Here is a 21011-nt window from a genome sequence, read left to right on the forward strand (position 1 = left end):
CCAGAATAAAAGACATTTTTGAAGCATGAAAGTAACAGCTCAAATGTTTAAAATGTTGTCTGATTAGTTAAGTGTAAAGTAACTGAAATCTGCAAGTAGTAGTAACAGCAGCAGATTGTCTATGTACATAGTGTACATGTAAATTACTCTATTTACACTTAGCACTGGTCATTTTACCTGATATTGGTTTCTTAAGAACTGGGGGGCATACTAGGAGTGAAGCATTAGTGGCACATGGCCATCTAGTCATGAACAAGGCCAAACAAGGTAGTTGCCACCAAAGCAAGTCACTCTTTACCTCTGACACCATTTACTTCAGAGGCCCTGCATTGGAGGATAGCTTCTAAGCATGGTCAGGTCATGTGATCATACTATCCAGTTTGCGTTTTTCAGTGGGACGGCCATCTTGGTAGGATATTTTAAAACATCTGCTTACCTCGAAATGACTTTATTCCTATGCTATGAGCATTGAAAGAGTTCAGGAGCTTACTGAGGGTGTGGGCGGAGGCTGTCAAGTTCAAAAACGATCTCAATTTTAATCCCTCCTACTGTAACCGAATATTATTTAAGTGCTATAACCTTAAAAACCACCATTTACACATTGTGACTGTTGTGAAATAAAATGTTTTGTTTTTCGTTTGTATTCCTGTAGGATTTAAAACCTCAGACCTTCAGAAATGCCTACGACATCCCCAGAACAAATCTGTTGGATCACCTGACAAGAATGCGATCTAATCTTCTAAAATGTACACGCAGATTTCTCAAAGGACAAGATGAAGGTTGGAAATATTCTTTTATCTTCAGGCAGTTTCGACTGCTACACAGCTTAACTTAAATACCAGAAGGTGTAAGCTACAGTTTGTGATATGAAATAATATTAATGGGTACAAAGTATAGTTTAAATGCGTATTTAAAAAAAGACTATAGCAGAGGCCTGCATTTCATAAGTATTGTCTTTACAATCCTACATTTCCCTGTTTCATCCACTGTAGGGGCCTGTGTTCGACCTCGTGGTCACAGGTTCAAGTACCGGCGGGTCCACTCAGCCTTTCATCCACATGAGGTCGATAAAATGAGTACCATTGAGTTGGGTAACAATAAACCTGTTATTCAGTGCCTTGAGACCCTAGCTTGGGTGATGTGTGCTTTACAAATGCACATGTTATGTTATGGTATTGTTGACATTGCAGGGTTTAGACATTTATCTTTAATAAGCGTCCCCCTTCCTGAGTGAGTGTATTGACTGCAAGAAATGTAATTCCTCACCTTATAAATATCCTCCCGGTGCCAGACTGGATCCGGTATTTTTTGCACAAATAAAGCTCTCCAGCATCACCAGGTGGTGACTGGCAGACACAGGCACAACTATTGTTGCAAATGTGATGGCATCGGAGCATATAGAGTGCCAACCGATGCACTGGATTCCGTTCCACTTTTCTCTGCCTGATCTAGACAGTTCTGGAGCTCTTCTTAGTACATCACTGTAACATTTCTTCAGCTTCTCAGTGGAATCTAGGTAAAATGAATCCTCCTAAAAGTTTATGGTTTGAACCTGGTCAAAGCTGCTGTAAGATGTCCTTGTCGGACACACAAGACATCTGCGTGTGTCTCTAACTCCAGTTACTTAATGCACTTAAATGCCATCATAAATCAGGAAGCCAACTATTTTGGGCCAAGGTCTGTGGGGATACGTTAAAGCATTTCTCTTATGTAAGTTCCCTGTTTGAGAACGATCTCCCTTAAGATCTTCCCAAAGAAGAAACAAATTGTCACAAGTAGATGATCCTCTTCTTCTTGTGGGCTGTCCTGCTTCTGGAAATGTGCAGACACCTGACACTGTTCTAAGATGCTTGGGTCTTCCTTGTCATTGGAGCAGAATCCCACCTTAAAGATGAAGCCGAAATTTCCAACTCTGTTGGTCGAGGCCTTCCAAGTTGCTGTGCTGCATATTTTCAAGACTGCTCCATTCCCCACTGGCCTCCCCCTTTATGGTAGGCCTCGTTCTCTGGTTTTTGGACTCTAATCCTTGCGCTTCTTGACTGTGCTGCAACACCGGAATCACTTTTTACCCATCTTTCAAAGCCCGTAAAGTCAGCAGACATGATTTTAGTGGTAGTTAATGCTTGTTTTGATAAATTCACTCGTCCTTTGCTGAAACCCTTTCAAGGGCCGCAGCTTTACTCGGATGGAAGAACTTTGTGGGTCCGAGTTCTGTGCTCTTGTCATGACTGATAAAGATTTTGTCAGTAAAGATGATGATTCGGAAGCAAGCTGAGAATCTCCTCTCAGAACACCAACACTCGCCTCTACTCCATTTACAAAATGTAAGGGTTTTTCATGTCTCTCCAGAAGGGTTAGCCCATTCCCCTCTGTTTTTCATTTTCATGTGGAATCTTCTCCAGCAAATTTATACTTGGGCTTTGTTCTGAATTGGATCAAATGTCCTGTGGTACCATGTTGCCCAGATCTGTGCCCCAGCCCAACGAGGAGGCATCTGACTATGGTAGCCAGCACCTCTGGAGAACTGAAATGACACGCAAAGTGATTGGGGAGACACATTCAACAGTTCAGATCTGGATGCACTGACTTGAAGATCTTCGCATAAGCCTAGAGGCACCCCTGGTGATGGAGCCATTGCTTTCTCAGGCACCGCTGGCTTTTAATCCACCAATTGGCATTCACTGTCAGCAGGATGCGCAAGGTCAGCACACCTAGCAGATTGTAGTTCATATTGAACCGGAAGCCATGTCTTAGTCAAACACCAGAATGGTCTCCCAAATATCTGCATTTCTCTGAGGAGTGAAAGTCCTCATGGGGGCTGTCTCTGGTACCACCCTTAAGAAGGTCAACATTTTCATGGATATGAGATGAGACGTCTGGGCCTTGAGCGTAAAAGTCATGGAGAATGGTCCTAGTGCTCCTATGTTCCTTGACCAGAGCTGGAGATATGCCTTCACAGACTCTCCAACTACTGGCAGTTTTGTGGAAACTTGTTGTGTGCTACTCTAGCCAAAGCGCAGGATGTGAGCTGATGGTGCTGGGACAACACAACCAACCTCAGGTAATGTCTGTGATGAAGCATTGGCAGATAAAAATAGACCTCCTGAAGGTTCAGGTATGCTAGTAATCCCCTGCATTGGAGACTAACAGGACTTGGTTCAAGGATACCATTTTGAACTTGTCCTGCCTAATGAACAGATTCAAGAGACAGAGGTTCCAGATGATTTTGCACTTAAGTCCTTCTTACCCCAGTATTGGAACTTTCATAGATTCGGGACTAAGAAGTAAGGGTAGTAGAATCCTGTGTCCCTTCTTCCCACAGGCACCACCATTAGACCTGGATCAAGATTGTTCATTGGTGTTGGAAGGTCTGTACTCATTTCAGTCAGGCATTTCATATCTTCAGCGATTCATACTCTATTGCCTAGCAAGGCATGACAGTGGCTACTGTAAAAGGTTCTTTTTGTCAAGCTGATCCCCCTTCATGAGTCTCCCTGACGTGCCTTATCTATTTAGGTTTCCAGTATTGATGTGTTTTTTGAAAGGCTCACTGTATATGTTCTTTCCCCCTCCAATTATTGATCCTCAATGGGATCTGAATATTATGTTGACTTTTCTTACAGCATTCTAGTCACGCCAATGCACAGTTGCCTGGTTCGACTTCTCACTTTGAAGACTTTTGTATTGGTGGCAATGTCTTCAGCCCATAGTCCGTGAACATTAGGCCTTTTGGTTTGAGCACCTTTCACGGTATTCTTCCCAGATAAACTGGTTCTTCTGTCCTGCTCCTTTCTACCAAAAGTTATCTGCCTTTTCCATGGGCGAGCCCATCACTCTTCCACTCTTCTTCCCGCTTATTAATCTCCCCAAAGGAGGAGGAGCTGTTGTATTGACTGCTTCACTGGATTCAAGAAGGGCAAAGGGGTGACCACATAAAAAATTTCACATTAGGTTATCCTTTGTATTAAAATATGCTACTCCTTGGTGAAAAAAGACTCTTTGGCTGGCATTTGTAACGTAGCTTCATGGAGTGGGCACATGTTTTATTTGTTGCTGTTGTAGAAGGTTTTGTTTAGAGTCCTCTCTGCATTCCTCAATGCAGCACAGAAAAAGAAGCCTACATGATGTGACATACTCTCATCCAGAACAGGTGGAGTCACAGTTGATCCTCATGGTACCAGTTGGTCACACTGAAGATATATTGCTGAAGAAAATATTTCTGGATCTCGAATGATTCATGAGTTGAGCATTCTGCAGGAAGAAAATGTATCCACCAGCAATACAGAAGTTAATTAACTTTCATTTTGAAAAAGATGAGGGAATACTGGAAGTATTTTAGAGCAGTAGATGACCCTTTGCAGCAGTTGATTGGGAAACAAAAGTATGATAGCATAGACAACTAAGAGTAAATGATAGTACCAGCCAGAGCTAGTAGAACAGTAGTGCACAATTGTTTGTGTGAGATGTGAATATAAATAGAAAACATGTCTGTTTTAAAGGAGACCATTACTGTTTATGTACATTGACACAAAGTATTGTACGCCTTAAGGGTCCATGCTTTTACATGTTATTAAGTCGCATCTTTATTTAGTTCTCACTAAATCCTAACAGTAAAGAAATCTAACCCCATGACCTTCTAGCACACGTTTACTTTTATCTGCATTTAATCAATAAAACAAAATTGAGAGGCTTGTCCTAAAAATAAAAAAAGTGCACTCCGTAATTCAATAGTGAGGGAAAGTCCATTTGATAGCAGTATCTTCTAGACTTCTAGCCACAGATTCCTTACCTTTTGGATTTCCCAGGCGTCCGACTGGATCCGGAAGTTATTTTATGAGCAGTATCCCTGCGTGCCTGTAGTTTGCACCAACTGGCTCTGGGTGCGGTGTCCACGCTGAAAGTGACGTCCGCAGTACCTATATAGGTACCACCATATGCGTGCTGACATCAGTTATTTTCATTCCGTGCCAGCGCTGATCTGGAGAAAAGCTACCCTTCAGTCACTGTTTGACTGGATTTTTTCAATGTTTTGTCAATTTCTTTTGAGGTGTTTTCCTCCTTGAGTGTTAGTGATGTCAGCTAGGAATACAGGATCCAAGCCCTGCGACAGCTGTAACCCGCCAATGTCGATGACGGACCAGTACCTTGTCTTCCTGTGGGGTTTGGAGTGCGGCCACAACACTAAGTTGTAGTCCGATTGCCACGCCATGAATCCGAAGGCTTTGAGGGAGCAGTCCCTGAACCTCATGATGGCATGGCATGCAGCTCCATGAAAATCTAAGTCCTGGTGGTGCGGAAGGTCCCGGGAGCGTTCGTGGAGTCCAGAGTCTGCTTCGTCTCACTCCAAGTCCTCGGGACGTTCAGGTAAGAGAAGATTAAGAAGTCGAAGAGTCTTCGACTTCTCCCTGTCCTTCTGCCAACGAGATGAGGGAGTGTTTGAGGCCTGGCTTTGCGGTAGAGCCTGCACTTGGGTCGAGATTGCACCTCCCTGACTTTCCGGGAGCCAGAGCGACCACCACCCAACTTAGTTTTATGAGGCCATGCACCTAATTTTTGGGAGGCCTGACCCCTCTGGTGTGCCTTCAGGCCACAGTGGGTTGAAGGAGGGCCCATCTGGCTCCATCTCTAATGGGCCCCCTTGGATTCCTGTATCCTGACCGGCACCGGTTGCACCATCTTGACCTTCCCTGATGCCGGTCCTGATGCTGGCAACGCCGGCCCCATCCTGATCCTAGACTCTGACATGGAGCTGGAGGGATGTCGCCTGACTCTGCATCGGATGCCGGCAGGATTTGCGCTTCCTAGATTGAAGCTTGAGCCCTCTTCTCTTTGGTTAGGACTCGAGGAGGGATGAGAGGGGTCGCTGGACCCTGAAGAGGACTCTGAAGAATCCCAGCCATAGGAAGAGAACCCTAATAGGACTGGTGTGAGGAACTGGATGAAGCGAGTGGACTGGATACTTCTCCAGATATTGGTATGCTTTCTCCCCTTGCCATGGCTACGGAGGAGAGGTTTCCTACACAATGGTGGTGCGTAGGGCAGCTAAGGTCCTTGACCTTCAATTGCCCTCAATGGCAGTCAAGACTAACATCTTGACACAGGTGTTACAACTGAGTCTCATCATCTGAACCCTTACTCCTGTTCAGTGATGCCCTCACTGATGTCATATTGAGGACCTGGTCCAAACCTATTACAGGGGCTCCTGTGATTAGAAAGATTGCTCGTCGCCATCGCCGCATGCTAAGGGCCCACACTTCCTCACCCTACCCTGGAGAGCTTGGTGGTCCCAGACTCAACTTCCCAGGGCACATCCCTACTTCTCCCCTGGACAGAGAATTCAAAAGGCTGGACTCTGGGGAAGAAAATGTTTTCTTCTGCCCGCCTAGCATTGTGGTCTCTGACCTCTGCATGGCTTTTGGGCCGCTACTCCCACGCTCTGAAGGGACAATGTTGTGCATGTGCTGCAACAGGTCCCGGAGGAGGCACTCTACCAAGTCACTAGGCAGAGCAGTTTCATGGACCGTGGCCCTGAGGCGCTACACCAGGTTGAGCACGACTGGCTATTTGGGGATGTCAAAGCTTCCCTTATGGACATGCCTTTCAATGGCACCCATCTCTTTGGAGACTAGGCAGATTTGGCGTGGAGCACTCTTAAGGACTCATGGGCTACGGCCAAGTCCTTGGGCCTCTAAGCAGCCCCACGTCACCCCCAATCTGCTTTTCCCTCCTTTCATGGCTATGGAAGAGGCTTCCAACCATGCCAATTTCCTCCCAGTCACAGAGCCAGTTATGCTTCCCATCCTTGGCATGGATGAGGGCGCGGAACCTACAGAGCTCATGGGTCACTTAGCCAGCAGTCTGGTCAGACTTCCACCCCCTGGCAGCTGCAGCCTCCAAGTCCTCCTAACTTGCCCCTTTATGTAGGAAAGTGGCTCTGTATATACTGTTCCCAAATAGGTACAGTGTGCACAGAGTCCACAGTCCCCAGAGGTTTGACAGAGGCTACAGCTATATATAGCCTTACTCTCTAAAGTGGTAGCTTGGTCAAGCAGTAAGGCAGTATCAGAGGACAGTGTAAAGCATTTGTTGTACACACTCAGTCAGCAAATGGTCTCACACACTCAAGAACTGAACTCTAGGCCAATGGTTTGTATATAAAAATATATTGTGGTTTTATTTTAGAACCAACAATAAGTATCAAAATATACTTTCTCAGAATGAGATGCTTTAGTTAAATACTTTGCAATAGGCAATTGACTTTTGAATGCAATAGTTAGTTTGTTGCAATAGACAACACAATTTCAAACAATAATACATTGAGCTCAATAGGGATTTCAAGTTAAATGCAATTGATTACTTTTAGGATTACTTTTCTAACTCCAGGACTGGATCCTAGAATCAGTCCTTGGAAAGTTCTTCGAAACAGGTGAGTAAATACGATTTAGTTACTGTTGTGATTTATAAGCAATATTTTGGTATTTTAAAAGCTGACACTTAAAAACTTTTTCTAATAGAATCACCAATGTTATCCTATGGGAGGAAATTCACTTAGCAGGTAAGTAGGGTTATTGTTACTTTTTCTAGTTCAGTGTTGGATCCTGGATCCAGCACTAGTGTACCACCTGTAAGCAGTTGAGAGAATGCGTTTAGGTTATACAGGCGATTTTTAACGAATATTTATAAGTTTGCAAAATCGACACTTAAAAGAAATTTCACAGAAAAACAGTCAATGGTTTTCTATGGAAGAAAATTGAGTTGACGGTAAGTAAGGTTGTAATTACTTTTCAGGGTCAGTGCTGGGCACTAAGATCCAGCACTGGGATCTCTCCTAATAGCAGATGAGTATTTCCGTTTTCGTTACTCGGTTGATTTTAGGTGAATATTTTAAAGTTTAGAAACTCCATACTTAGAAACATTTTCAAGTGAAACCAGCCAATGTTACCCTATGGAAGAAAAGTGAGTTATCGGCTTTTGGGTAAGTACTGGACTGGCAGAGTTAACGTTCTGGGCATACTCAGGGGTCTCCCAGGTTCAGGTAAGTACAGTTTTTCCACCCTCAGCGGCACAGGGGCAGCCGGGTGCAGGGTGAGTTAGGCCCAATGTTATCCTATGGAAGGCAGGGGGCCCTTGGTTGGTGGCTACTGGCTAGTAGGCCACGCGGCTGCGGGAGCTGGGCTCCTGGCCACTTGCTCAGGGCAAATGGGGAAGTAGATAGGAGTAGAGGTTGCACTGCCAGGCGCACTCGGGCGGCTGGGTGCTTTTGAGCCGTCGGGCGCTCAATGGAGTGCAATGGAGAAGCTCAAGAACGAACAAAGGCTGCAAGCTCGGGGACGAAGATTCTTCAGGTGCAACCACCACTTCGAGAAGTAAGTTGGGAAGTTGGAGGATAGGTAGGTACCCAGGAGTTGGGCACAGGGGGCCGCAGGGCGCCGGGTGCAGTGGTGCCTTTTGGTGTCAGGAAATCTTGATGCGACTTGATTGCGGTTGGGGGTTACCTAGTTCTGAGGCTGCAGGCGTCGTCAGGAGCGTCGAGGTGGGTCCTTGGGTGCTTGATTTGGGGTCAGTCGCCGGGGGGATGTCCTCGTGGTCTTTGTCCACTCCAGCACACGCCAGGCTTGGCGGGAGCAGTGTGTGCAGGGTTTGTGGTTCCTGGCTAATGCCAGGGGTCAGTTACTTGCTTTGAGCAGTACCACTGCTCGTGGGAGTCCCAGATGCTTAGAGTCACAAGGTAGCCAGGTCCTCCGGGGTTTGTGAGGTTGCTGGCCACGGGAGATGCCGGAATTTAGCAGGAGCAGGTTCGAGGGTAGACAGGCCGGTAGGGCTGAGGCCAAAGCAGTTGGTGTCTTCCTCTTGTTAGCAGCTGCATGGCAGGTCTTCTTTCTTATTGATGTTCTTTGCTGTTTCGGAATCTGGATCTAAGGAAGGAAGGTTCAGGGTGCCCCTAAATACTACATTTAGGGGCGTTACAGGTAGGTAAAGGGCAGGGACCACTGGGTCCCTGCCCAGGGGTGTGTACACCCCCTATCCTACCACTCTCCTGTGGGAGGGGGGCAGTGGCCTAGTCCTGATTGGGCAGGGCTCCCCATCTTCAAGATGGCGAGAGCCCGGAGATGTGCTTCACCTCGCCTCCCCCACCTGAGGGGTGGGGTTGGCAGAGGCTGGCACTCCCCCTGTCCTTCCTTGGGGTTTCCGGCCAGTCTTCCCACCAGAGTTGGGGTTTAGAGCCGGTAGGGGCCAGTTGCTCAGTACAGCAAGTGGCCTGGAGAAGCTCACAAAGGCGGCATGCCTTTGAAGCTTCCGCTGCCCATCCTGGGGGAGGAGACCTTGCACCTCGCCCAGGATGTGCATTGTTGCAGGCCCAGGAAAGCGGATGGCTCTATACCCAGGGGTCCAGCAACATGTCTGCTGTGTGGCAGCTAGGCAGCCCCTCAGACCAGACGTGGATTGTAGGTTAGGTTTAGGGGTAATCTCTAAGATGCCCTCTGTCGTGCATTGTACATTAAATTCTGCACTGGCATCAGTGCGGGTTTAATGTGCTGAGAAGTTTGATACCAAACTTCAGTCTTCAGTGAAGCCATCATGGTGATGTGGAGTTCGTGTTGACGATCTCCCAGTACCATATACTCTTAAATGGCAGCACTGCACTTACAGTGCCCAGGAATGGACCTGGGTACGGTAGGGGCACAGGGCTCATGCTCCTGTACCCACACCACTGGCATAGGGCACCCAGCTAGAGGGGTGGCTGATGTATGCCAGGGCAGTGTATGTGGTGGGCATGGCAGATGTGTGCTATGTCGACTCTATTTTCTTCTATACCCAGACACTCAGCCTGCAAGGGCAGTGTGTTTGTGTCAGGGTGCAGGGCCTCTAAGGGTGGCACAATCAGTGCTGCAGCCCTTAGGGTCCTTCCTTGGTCACAAGGCCCTGGATACCTAGTGTACCATTTACCAGGGGCTGACATGTGGCCAGGGTTTGCCAATTTGGGTTTTAGGTTTCAGCACAGTCTTTAGGGAAGGAACATAGGCCCTGGGCACCTGATTGGCCGGAGCCCAGGGCACACTCAGTCAAAGTACATTCAGTAATTCAGCAAAAAGTGGGGCATACCATGCAAAAAGATGGCACTTTCTCAAACTTTACGATCATGGGCATCTAGTTGGCAGCAGGATTCACCACCACCTGCCACACTGGCAGTCCATAACATCGGCCAAGTGGGTCTTGCAGATTGTCCGAAGGGGCTACTCCCTCCCCTTCAAGACTACCCATCCCTTTATGCCACCATCTCATGACCGGCTGATGGAGGATCATTTGCCCCACAAGAAAGGTATGATTCTCTTGCCCCAAGTGAGCCATAGAGAAGGTTCCGGTGCCAGAAGTATTCCCATTACTTTCTGGTTCCCACAAAGGACAGAGGCATTCATCCTATCCTAGATTTAAAAGTCCTCAACTTCTTCCTCAAGAAGAAGAAATTCAAGATGCTCATGCTAGCTCAGGTCTCGTCTGCCCTGGACCCAGGAGACTGGATGGTAGCGTTGTGCTTGCCATATGCCGATTTCCACATTCCCGTTCTGTCTGTCCACCAGCGCTATCTGTGGTTTACGGTAGACCACGAGCACTTTCAATTCACCACGTTCCCATTTGGCCTTACCAGAGCACCTCGTGTGTTGTAGGAAAGTGCCCTTTTATTGCATTGTTACCCCCCACCCCCTTTTTGCTTGATATCTGATGCATCCAGACTTGATGTGCCCTGGATCCCTGCTAATCAGGTTCCCAGGGCCTGTGTTCTTTCCCTAGACTGTACTTTTGTATCCACAATTGGCACCTCCATGGCCACGGGTAAGCCCCTTGTAAAAGGTACAGTGGGTACCAAGGGCACTGTGACCACTGAAGACCTCTAAGGGCTGCATCACCTATGGTGCCACCCTTAAGGACCCTGCTCCTTAACACACACTGCAGACTCCGTGTTTTTGTTGGAGAGTATAGTGAAGTCGAAATGGCACACATCCCTGGGTGCCGTGCCTGCAATCCACTGCCTAAGGCCTCTGTAATTCACCCCTCTAGCAGGGTGCACTAGCCAGAAGGTGAGGGTACAGAGGCATGAGCCCTGTATCCCTACTGTGTCTAAGTCCATTCTTAGACATTGTAAGCGTAGTAAAGCCATAAAGAGTATATGGTCTACGAGTGTTGGCCACTAAGAGCTCCACAGCTCCATAATGGCTTTACTAAAAACTTGGACATTTGGTAGCAAACTTCTCAGCACATTAAACCCACACTGATGCCAGTGTGGGATGTAATGTAAAAAGCACTCGGAGGACATCTTAGAGATGCCCCCTGAAGATCGACCAGCCCTGGTGGGGTTCCTGAATGGCTGCTCACCATTTTCTACCACCAGACAGGTTTCTGGACCTCTGGGTAGAGAGCCTCCGCGCTTTGGGTCCAGAAACAAAGCCCATCCTGGGCAGAAGTGTCATGCCTCCTCCCCCAGGATGGGCTGGGTACACGAAAGGGGAAGCTTAAGAGGCCTGCCGCTTTTGGACGCTCTCTGTGCCTGTTGCTGCCCTCAGCAACTGGCTCCCACCGGTTCTGACCCTCATTTGGGCAGGAGAATCGGCGGCCTTTGACAATTCTCATCATCTCAGTATTAGCTGCGTGAAAAGGGTTGTGACAATATTTTGAGACATAAATACTAAGCATCATATCAGTTGCTTGTTTTTATATAGTGAAACAATCATGGTTCACTATAGTCATTATTACAAGCTCCAGTGGAAGTGCTGCGGTCAAGAGGACACTCTGGTATAAGGTATCTCCTAGTGACTATTCATCTATGTAAGTAGCATTGTCAAATCCCATCTAGCCTGTGAGTAACGATTATCCCTTGGGCATGAACCCATGTTGCATACTGATCTATGTAAATTTAGATCCTGCATAGACAGCTTATGATTGAAGTAAGGGCATTGATGCATCGTTCTCTCAGATCTAAAGCACAATGTAGGCTAGCTCAGAGGTGTCTCTTTCGTTCACCTTATGATAATCACATCTATATGACCGCCCTCAATACAATAGTGTTTCAAAAGACCCCTGTCTCCATCAGTCGTCTGTTAGCAATGTTCCATTCAGTTTTGAGCATTGTAATTTGCTGCCTATCAGCCTTGTCACTTAAATAATGTCACTAATGCAAAGTTGGAATGGGGATGCAGTACTAAGAACTAGCTGCAAGCTGAGACAAAGTAAAGTAATTTGACTGTATTTTATCATTTTAAAAGCACTTTCTTGGCGTTAAGTAAACAAAAAAAGAATTGTAATGTAGTAACTTGCTACTGCTTTCTAAGGTGAAGGGGCTTCATATACAGCCTGTGATCAAGAGATGGGGCAAAGTACTTTAGGTTTTCCTTTTCACAAAAACTAACTCCAGTGTCTCCTTGTTTGTTTTGAAATCCTTTCAAGTGTATAAAACATACTTTGAAATGATCCCCGTGCTCGGAATTGCTTCTTGTGATACAATACTTTTTACTTGATTCTCATCCAGGGGATACTCATCAGTCATAATCTATGGATAATCCCCGCCCATATGCGGGATCCCGGAGCATATAGAAAATACATATATATACATATATATGCATATGTGAAAACATATACATGCAGCCTAAAATGTTTCAAACATGGCAAAAATGCTGAAATTACATAGATTTGCATTGTAGTACCCATAAGGAAAAAAGGAAGCACTAAACCAATTGTCTCACAACAATGCTTTATTGCCATAAAGCAAACTTGTAATTGTAGGCATTTGCCTATAGGCTGCAGCAGAGTATCAAGAAAACAAAGAAAGCTGACACCTTGCCTTTAAGGCATTAGAGTAGGGGGACCGTGCCTTTTAAGACCTGTAGGAGACCCCCTGCTCCCATGATGCACCACAGGTGACAGTTAGGTCAGTTCTTTTTCCAGCTCCTATGAGGATCCTTGAGCTTGAGCTCTTCGTTTTTTTTTTTGTTTTTTTTTCTGAGTGATTTTTCTTCAGATTTTCTCAAAAAACCCGACATTTTCTGACTCCTTAAAGCTTATTCTGCTGGTTTTTTGGTTTACTACAAATTTCTATCCAGTCAGAATGCCTGCCTTATTCAGGAAATGCCCTTCCTGTGGCAATAAGATGGCACTGGCAGATCCACTCTGTGTGTATTGTCTTCCATCCTCACACAATCCTGACCAGTGCCCCCACTGCCAGAAATTTTCCAGGCAGACTCTACGTGATAGAGAGCGCATAAAGCTTCATGGCCAGCTGGAGAAGGAAAGAAGCAGTCATGAAGGCGACCATGGACCCTTCAAACCACCTTCTGTAGTAGGGGATCTCTGTGTATAGTCATAATCTATGAATAATCCCCGCCCATGTGCGGGGACCCCGGAGCAATCAAAAATATCTCTTAAGCTGTCCCGCATTTGCAAACCTGCAAAGACACTTAAGAGACAGACAAAATAATACAGCCTAATCACAACAAGGCTGCACTGGCCAGCACTTCCTCTGAAGTGAACACAAAAGCCAAAATAAAGTTGAAATGTCATTTTTATTCACATCTGACATGTTCCTTTATTATCACACACTCCCTTCACCAAAATCCCTTTAAACAATAGAGAGGAAGGGGTGGACAGACAAGCCCTATAGGCTGTCATTATGTGTCTGCTAAAGGGATACCGTGCCTTTAAGAAACTCTCCAGAGACCCCCGGTATCCCAGGATGCACAGCCAACACAAGTTACTTTCAGTTCTTTTTTCCGGCTCCTGCTAGCAGGACCCTGGAGCTTGAGCTCTACCCTTTTGGGTGGTTTACTTGATTAAAATTGGATTTTTTGGATAAATAGTGTTTTCATTCGACGTCTAGAGCCTTTGTCTACTACTGCCTGCAATCTGGAGCAGTTTTGGCCCAATCTTAGCATGGCTTTGTTCGATAACTGCCCTGAGTGTGGGAGGAAAAAGGCCAAGACGGACCCACATGATGTGTGTATCCTCTGCTTGTCGCCCTCACATGTCCCAGCTACATGTGCCATCTGTAAAACCTTTTCAAAGAGGACCCTGAGGGACAGGGAGAAGATTCGCCTTCAGAGACAGGAGCAGCAGAGGACCGGTGGGACTTCGGGGCATGGAGGATCTCATTCTCCCTCCTCCGCCCATGCTTCAGCCCCTGGAGGGACCTCCGGGCAGAGCAGGGAGCAGAAACGGCACCTACCGGCTGGTAGGTCGCGTTCGACGTCGAAGGCGACGACGTCGACGGCGAGAGAGAAGGCACCGGTATGTTCGCCGTCGATCCAGGGCTCTGGGTCGCGGCAGCCTCGGCGTTCGATGTCGAGGGAGGGGCCGGCGAGACCCGGGACCGGGTCGCAGTCGCAGGTGTCACGGTCGACATCCCATCGACGTCGTACCGAGCCCCATGGAAGACTTCACTCGCCGTCGACCCACGGCTCGACGCTGACTGAGTCGACACCGAGATCCCGGCGCCCGCCGTCCAGGCGGAGACTATCGCCGTCGAGGCACAGGTTGCCGTCGAGGCACAGGTTGCCGTCGAGGCACAGGTTGCCGTCGAGGCACAGGTTGCCGTCGAGGCACAGGTTGCCGTCGAGGCACAGGTTGCCGTCGAGGCACAGGTTGCCGTCGAGGCACCGGTCGCCGTCGAGGCACTCGACTTCGAGACACCAGCATTCGACGTCGGAGCACCAGAAGTCGACGTCGAGGCAGAAGTCGACACCGCGGCGACGGACGTCGAGGAGGCGTGGTTCGACGTCGAGGAGGCGTGGTTCGACGTCGAGGAGGCGTGGTTCGACGTCGAGGAGGCGTGGTTCGACGTCGAGGAGGCGTGGTTCGACGTCGAGGAGGCGTGGTTCGACGTCGAGGAGGCGTGGTTCGACGTCGAGGAGGCGTGGTTCGACGTCGAGGAGGCCTCGTTCCAGAGGCTCGAGGGGCACGAACTCTTCTGGGACTGGACGGTTTTCGCCCTCGCTGTCGGAGACGCCTCCTACCCGCGTCTCGCCGGTGGATGACATTGCCACGTTCCAGGAGGTGCTGATGAGAGGGGCGGCGAAGTTGGGGATATCAGTCACTACCCCTATTCCCACTACTTCTGTGATCTTTGAAACTTTGCATAAGGCTCATCTGTCGCGCCCCCTCCTCCCGTTGGTTCCGGGGTTGGAGGAACCTGCAATGGAGGTGTTCTTGACGCCGGCCGTGGTGAAACCGGCGCCCTCGAGACTGCTAAAAAAGTACAGGGCTCCTGACTCGGACCCGGCGCTCCTCAGAGTGGATCCTCCACCGGATTCTGTTATCGTGGCGGCGGCTCGTAAACAACACTCTACGACGCCTTCATCCACGGCTCCTCCGGATAAGGAGAGTCGCAAAATGGACTCCTTGGGGAGAAGGATGTGCTCCACGTCGGCCACTACGATGAAGGCCGCTAGCGCCTCCGCTCTGTTGTGGCGCTATGACAGGTCTCTTTGGGACTCCCTGCAACAGTTCGCTGCCTCCCTGCATAGAGACAAGAGGGAGGACTTTCAGGAGGTGCTGAACGAGGGCATGATGGTCTCTAATCAGATCATCAGTGCGGCGGGGGATGTGTCGCTGCTGGCGGCCCATGGGTACTGCCACGGCATACACATGAGGAGGCATTCCTGGCTGCGGCTGACCCCGCTCAAGCCTGAAGCACAGCAGAAGATCGCCAATTTACCATTCTCTGGCACGACGCTGTTCGGGCAACATGCGGATGACGAGATGGCCCGCATGAAGGCTGAGGCGGAAACTCTGAAGGCGGTGGGGCTGGAGAGACCCAAGGAGCAGAGGAGGTCCTTCCGATCCTCGGGCAGGCGCTACGCCAAGCAGAGAGGTCAAGGGCGTCAGTCGGGCCACCAACAGCCCCAGCAACAGCAGCAGTTCCCGAGGCAGTCCTTTCAGAAGCGCCAGAGGGGCAGAGGACAGCATCAGTCCTCGTCGGGGAACAAAGGCCCGGCCGGGTCGAAGCCCTGAAAAGTTACTTCCCCCTCATCCGTTACCCGCTCCGGTGGGGGGAAGTATTCAACACTACCTGGCAGAGTGGAGGACAATAACGCAGGACAAGTGGGTGCTGAATATTGTTTGCAATGGGTACTGTCTTCGTTTCACCAGCCAGCCTCCACAGATTCCACCAGTGCGCTCCCCCTACATGGTAAGGGAGCTCCAGCGGGAGGCAGACATTCTGTTAAAAAAGAGGGCGATAGCGGTTCCTTTGCAGCAAAATGGAAGAGGTCTCTACTCACGGTTCTTTCTCGTAAGGAAAAAGGACAAGAACGAGTTCAGGCCTATTGTAGATCTGCGTCAAGCCAACAAGTGGATCCGCAGAGAAAAGTTCCGTATGTTGTCCCTGCATCAGATTTACCCTCAGTTGCATCGAGGAGACTGGCTGTGCGCCATAGATCTGCAGGACGCTTACTTTCATGTGCCGATCGCACCAAAGCATCGCAAGTTCCTGAGGTTTCTGGTAGGCAACAACCATTACCAGTATTCAGTACTCCCGTTTGGCCTGAAGTCTGCACCACGGACGTTCTCCAAGTGCATGGCGGTGGTCGCGGCACACCTGCGGAAGACCAAGGTGTTTGTGTATCCTTACCTGGACGATTGGTTGATCAAAGCGTCCACTTACCAGGAAGCCCAGTGCCATTTCAACAGGACAGCTGCCTTGCTGCATCGCCTGGGCCTGCACATCAACATGTCGAAGTCCGTGCCGATCCCTGTGCAGGGTCTCCAGTACTTGGGGGCCTCAGTCAATACCTTGACCGCAAGCGTGTGTCCTTCGGAGGAGAGACGCTTATCGATCCGTGGGAAGGCGCGGCATCTCATCTCAGCCCGCTCTCCTACGGTGAGGACGGTGTCTTCCTTACTGGGGTCGATGGCTTCTTGCATCTTTCTCACCCCCAATGCACGTCTGCATATGAGGCCCCTACAGGAATGTCTGGAGGATCAATGGGACCAGAGGCGGGGGTGTTGGGAGGACAAGATCCAGCTGTCTCAACACGCTCGGCAGTCTCTGAAATGGTGGTGTGCCCCAGAGAATGTCTGCAAGGGGACTCCTTTTCACAAGGATATTCCGGTCCAGACCATAGTGACCGATGCGTCTCTCCAGGGCTGGGGAGCGCATTCGTGCCCTCTTCAGATTCAGGGGATATGGTCGCAGATGGAGACGACTTACCATATCAACTTTGTGGAACTCAGAGCGGTACACTTGGCCTTGAAGGCGTTCCATCCCTCCTTCAGGACGAACTCACTGCTGGTTCAGACGGACAATACTACGACCATGTATTACCTCAACAAGCAGGGGGGCTCACGTTCACGCACCCTGTCTCGGGAGGCACAGGCGATCTGGAACTGGCTGGTGGCCAGGAACCTGACGATCACAGCGACCCATCTGCCGGGGGTGCAGAATGCACAAGCAGACGCGCTCAGCAGGCTCGTTCAAGAGAACCACGTGTGGGTGCTAAACGACGACGTGCTAAGAGACGTCTTCGCAGAGTGGGGCACTCCGGATATAGATCTGTTCGCTACGGCAGAAAACAGCAAATGCCGTGACTTCGCATCCAGGTACTACCAACCAGGGACGCTGGGGAATGCCCTATGGATCAGCTGGTCCAACAGCTTTCTCTACGCCTTTTCACCTTTCCCCTGATCCCGGCGGTGCTGATCAAGCTGTCGCAATCCAGAGCCAGAATGATCCTGATTGCTCTGGAGTGGCCGAGGCAATGGTGGTTCACCGACCTTCTTCACCGGTCTGTTCTGCCACACAGACGCCTGCCGTGTCGGCCGGACCTTCTCACGAAGTTCGGAGGACAGATGGTTCACCCCAATCTCTCGTCCTTGAGTTTGGCAGCATGGCTCCTGAGCTAGTAAAGTATGGACACTTGAACCTACCTCAGGACTGTATGGAAATCTTGAAAGAGGCGAAGAGACCGTCTACGAGGACTTCTTACGCATATAAGTGGAAGAGATTCTGCTTATGGTGCAAGGCAAATGACTTTGACCCTACATCCTGTAAAGAAGATGTTATTTTGCCTTATCTGTTGCAGTTAGCTCAATCTGGGCTTAATTTTCAGTCTATTAAGGTTCATCTCGCAGCTCTGACTGCGTATAGGAAGGGCCCTTCTCAAACCTCATTTTTTCAAATCCCTGTGATTAAGGATTTTTTGGAGGGTTTGCGTAAGGTGTTTCCCCCTGTTCGAAGACCTTCTCCACCATGGGAATTGAATGTGGTGTTATCTAGATTGATGAGGGAGCCTTTTGAGCCTATCCATAAGGCTTCGTTGCAGCATTTGTCTTGGAAGGCTGCCTTCCTTGTGGCCATTACATCGGCCAGGAGGGTGAGTGAGATTCAGGCTCTGTGTTGTCAAGAGCCGTATACTGTTTTCCATGCTTCTAAAGTAGTGATGCGTACCCATCCTAAATTTTTGCCTAAGGTGATATCAGATTTCCATGTAAATCAGATGATAACTTTGCCTACGTTTTTTCAGCATCCTTCCTCTCCGGCGGAGAGGTCTCTGCATTCACTTGATGTACGTAGGGTGTTGAAATTCTACCTGGATAAGACAAAAGATATCCGCAGGTCGGATCAACTGTTTGTTAATTATGGTTCGGTAAGAACTGGTTTAGCTACCTCAAAGCAGTCCATTTCCAGATGGATTGTTTCCTGTATTCAGCTTTGTTACCAAAAAGCTAATAAAACATTGGGGGGTAAGCCTACAGCACATTCGACTAGAGGCAAGGCTGCTACTACCGCTTTGCTCAGGAATGTTCCCATTGCGGACATTTGTAAGGCTGCCACCTGGAAGTCAGTCCATACGTTTACAAAGCATTACAGCCTGGATTCTGATGCTAGGGCAGATGCGCAGGTTGGACAGGCTTCGCTGAGGAATTTGTTTGCACAGTGATTTGTTGGTGTTTGGTTCTTACTCCACCGCTGTTTGTTGGTTGGGATGGGCTTGCCATTCTATTCATAGATTATGACTATACACAGAGATCCCCTACTACAGAAGGAGTAGTTTCTTACCTGTAACTCCAGTTCTGTAGTAGGGGTATCTCTGTTATAGTCATAAGCGACCCTCCCTCCTCCCCGGTGGAGTAACCTGACAGTATCAGGCCTGTTGTTATACACCTTCAAAAAGAACTGAAAGTAACTTGTGTTGGCTGTGCATCCTGGGATACCGGGGGTCTCTGGAGAGTTTCTTAAAGGCACGGTATCCCTTTAGCAGACACATAATGACAGCCTATATAGGGCTTGTCTGTCCACCCCTTCCTCTCTATTGTTTAAAGGGATTTTGGTGAAGGGAGTGTGTGATAATAAAGGAACATGTCAGATGTGAATAAAAATGACATTTCAACTTTATTTTGGCTTTTGTGTTCACTTCAGAGGAAGTGCTGGCCAGTGCAGCCTTGTTGTGATTAGGCTGTATTATTTTGTCTGTCTCTTAAGTGTCTTTGCAGGTTTGCAAATGCGGGACAGCTTAAGAGATATTTTTGATTGCTCCGGGGTCCCCGCACATGGGCGGGGATAATTCATAGATTATGACTATAACAGAGATACCCCTACTACAGAACTGGAGTTACAGGTAAGAAACTACTCCTTCTTCAGCCAAACAACACCGAAAACGGCGACATACCACCTCTCCCGAGTCCAGGAAGAAGAAGGCTACAGGAGAGTCGCTGTCAAAGACCCAGGCAAATTTTTCGGCGTCAAGAGACCAAACATATCGATGTCGAGATTCTCTGCCGCATGCAATTAAGTCGGCGTCTAGGCACAGCACTTCGGGCTCGAAGGCGGTTGGTCCTATGAGACCCAGAAAGTCTCTGTCGACGTCGAGGCTTCTGTCGATGTCGAGCCACTCTCCGCCACCCTCGAGGGGGTCGGCGTCGAGAGTTACGACGGCGAACATCTCGCCGCAAGTGGGCTTGTCGACGTCGAGAGCTTCGTCGAAGTCCCATCACTCGACGTCAAGAAGATCGACGCCGACTCGACGTCATGGGAGGTAGACGCCGAGATCACCAGCCCGACGGCGACAGTCGAGGTCTCCACATCGCCGTAGGCGATCGACGTCGAGACCACCGTCGAGAGCGGAACGGCGTTCCCAGAGCAGATCTCCTCGATCGACGACTATGGTGATGCAGACATCGACGTCGAGGCGTTCGACGTCTAGGGATAAAACGGCAGCGGCCACAGAGGAGACCCGGCGTAAAGTGATGTCCAGGTCCAGATCGTCATCTGGGAACCAGTAATCATCCCCTGGACTGCATATTGTGCAAATTTCTCCGGAGAAATCTCCTAAAGCTGCAGAAAAGTACGGTCTCTCGCCTCGCTGCTGGAGGATGTGGGTACAGGTGACTGCAGAAGTCCGGGCTCGGACTACTCTTGCATGTACTCTCCCTCTAGGATCTCCCAGCGGAGAAGCAAGTCTCCTCCCAGTAGACCAAGATCGCCTTCCACATGCCGATCACGGTCCAGAGATCGTCCATCTCCTCCCAAAAGACCAAGATAACCTTCTAGACACCGATGAAGGTCCAGGGTTCATCACAGCGACCGTCCCCACAAGAGACGACGCACCAGATCACCCACATGGTCTTCCTCCACGAGGTCCTCGGTCCGGGACTATTCTCTGACCTTCTCCTCGACTCCTCCATCGCGGGTGTCTCTCATCGATGACATCGCGACCTTCTCCGATGTCCTGGGTAGGGGTGCGCAGAAACTGAACATCACATTGCACACCCCTGTGGTTCCCACATCAATCATATTTGACACCTTACACCATCGCACAGCTCCCAGACCACTGCTTCCTTTGGTGCCAGGACTCTTGGAACCAGCTATGACCACATTTCTCACCCCTGCTACGGTGGGCTCCGTGCCTTCCAGGATCGCCAAAAAGTATAAGGCCCCAGCCGAGGATCCCTTATTCCTCAGAGCTGATCCACCAGTGGACTCCGTCATTGTGGCGGCTGCCATGAGGTCGCACTCTGCGTCGGTGTCA

The 21011-nt window shown here is 49.2% G+C and overlaps 1 protein-coding gene across 1 annotated transcript in view; it reads left to right on the forward strand.

The window, feature by feature from the left end:
- Window positions 1–21011, forward strand: part of INTS6 (integrator complex subunit 6) — a 487951-nt gene that overhangs the window by 382670 nt on the left and 84270 nt on the right. The window contains exon 13 of the mRNA XM_085621797.1: window positions 653–779. Coding sequence (XP_085477923.1) covers window positions 653–779 — 127 coding nt within the window. The remainder of the gene's footprint in view (window positions 1–652; window positions 780–21011) is intronic.

This window comes from Triturus cristatus, chromosome 8, assembly GCF_964204655.1.
Source record: "Triturus cristatus chromosome 8, aTriCri1.1, whole genome shotgun sequence".
Classification (NCBI taxonomy): Eukaryota; Metazoa; Chordata; class Amphibia; order Caudata; family Salamandridae; genus Triturus; species Triturus cristatus.